At 44.5% G+C, this 1,244-nt stretch overlaps 1 protein-coding gene across 1 annotated transcript; it reads left to right on the top strand.

Annotated features, from left to right (window-relative positions):
- Positions 1-123: 123 nt before the first annotated feature.
- ebd2 (earthbound 2) lies at positions 124-1,239 on the top strand (the record flags this gene model as incomplete). The annotated part of the gene is made up of 2 exons (XM_017608352.1): positions 124-153; positions 277-1,239. Coding segments are annotated over exons 1-2 (993 nt in total), but the record flags the coding sequence as incomplete, so codon positions are not given.
- Positions 1,240-1,244: the final 5 nt, after the last annotated feature.

The following is a 1,244-nucleotide window of genomic DNA, read 5'->3' as shown; positions in this document are numbered from 1 at the left end:
TTTTCCTTTTACCGATCTCTTTAGGCGATAGACCTTCCGTTCTCGACGGAGTATCAATTAAACTTTACTCCAAGTACACCGCTACACGCATGCTCCAGTTATTCCTTTATTTCAAATAGTAGAATGTCTTCTAACACAGCTTCCAAAGATAAGGTCATATACCTAAAGAGGCCTGCCTTGGAGAGTTGATTAATCTCTTATCTTCCTCATTTTGCTGACTGATTTGATGACAGAACTATAACGATTAAGTAATCGCTTTTATTTTATTACTTTCAGGTGAAAAGCCGCAACGAGCGCAACATATTGACATTCTACGAGAAGATTGCCGTCATACACTACTACGATGAGACAAGCGTTTCACGAAATCGCTTGGCAAAGCTGTTCCACTGTTGTGCCACACAAATTCGACGCATTCTCGAACACAAAAATGAACTGCTCCAGCAATTGGCCACACTCAGCGAGTCTGATGCCACCAACTTTATTGAAGAAATGACACGTAAGCGACGCAAATTCGAAATGAGCGCAATTAGTTTCATTCTGCATCAGTGGGTGGAGCGCTGTAGGGAGTTGCGCCTGCGCAAAAGAATAACCAATCAGACGCTCAAGGACACGGCATTAAAAATGGCAGCTTTACTAAATTTGCCCAGCTTCCGGCCATCGTATAGATGGTTGGATCGCTTTCGTAGCAAATACAAATACACGGACGAAGATTTGGGCACGACCGACCCGAATGCCACAGACGGTGAGCTTGCCGTGGAAGATATTATCATCGAATTTAAAGATGCGCTGCCGAACTTCATGCAGACAGAAATTTCAACAATCACCGCACTTGATAAAACAGTGAATACAGAAATGGCAAAGAAAAGTGGTGAAGTGCAAGGAGAAAGCAGTGAAAACAGCGTTGATTGTGTGCTCAGCGATGACGACGAAGTGGAAGAGCGGGGAGATGGTGCCATCGAAATTGACGATGAAATTACAACGGTAGTGAGTAAATCCAAAGACTCCAGTGGTAGTGCACCCAACACCAATGCAAATACTCCTTGCGCGATGAGCAGCGCTAATCAGGAGGAAAATACCGAACAAATTAAAATGAATGCAGGCACCACAGCGGTTCTAGGCAGTGTATTCCCTCATCTGGCTGTCATACACCAGTTTGCATTGTTGAACGCCGATGTGAAGGCTCTGGAGTTGATCTCACAATTGGGTGTACATATGCAAAGGCAGGCCATCGAGGGAGCATACAA

The sequence above is a fragment of the Rhagoletis zephyria genome, unplaced genomic scaffold (assembly GCF_001687245.7).
Source record: "Rhagoletis zephyria isolate East Lansing unplaced genomic scaffold, Rhagoletis_zephyria_1.1 Rzeph_scaffold_73560, whole genome shotgun sequence".
NCBI lineage: Eukaryota > Metazoa > Arthropoda > Insecta > Diptera > Tephritidae > Rhagoletis > Rhagoletis zephyria.
Note: the sequence above shows the minus strand (reverse complement) of the source record. Positions and strands in the feature narration are given on the sequence as shown.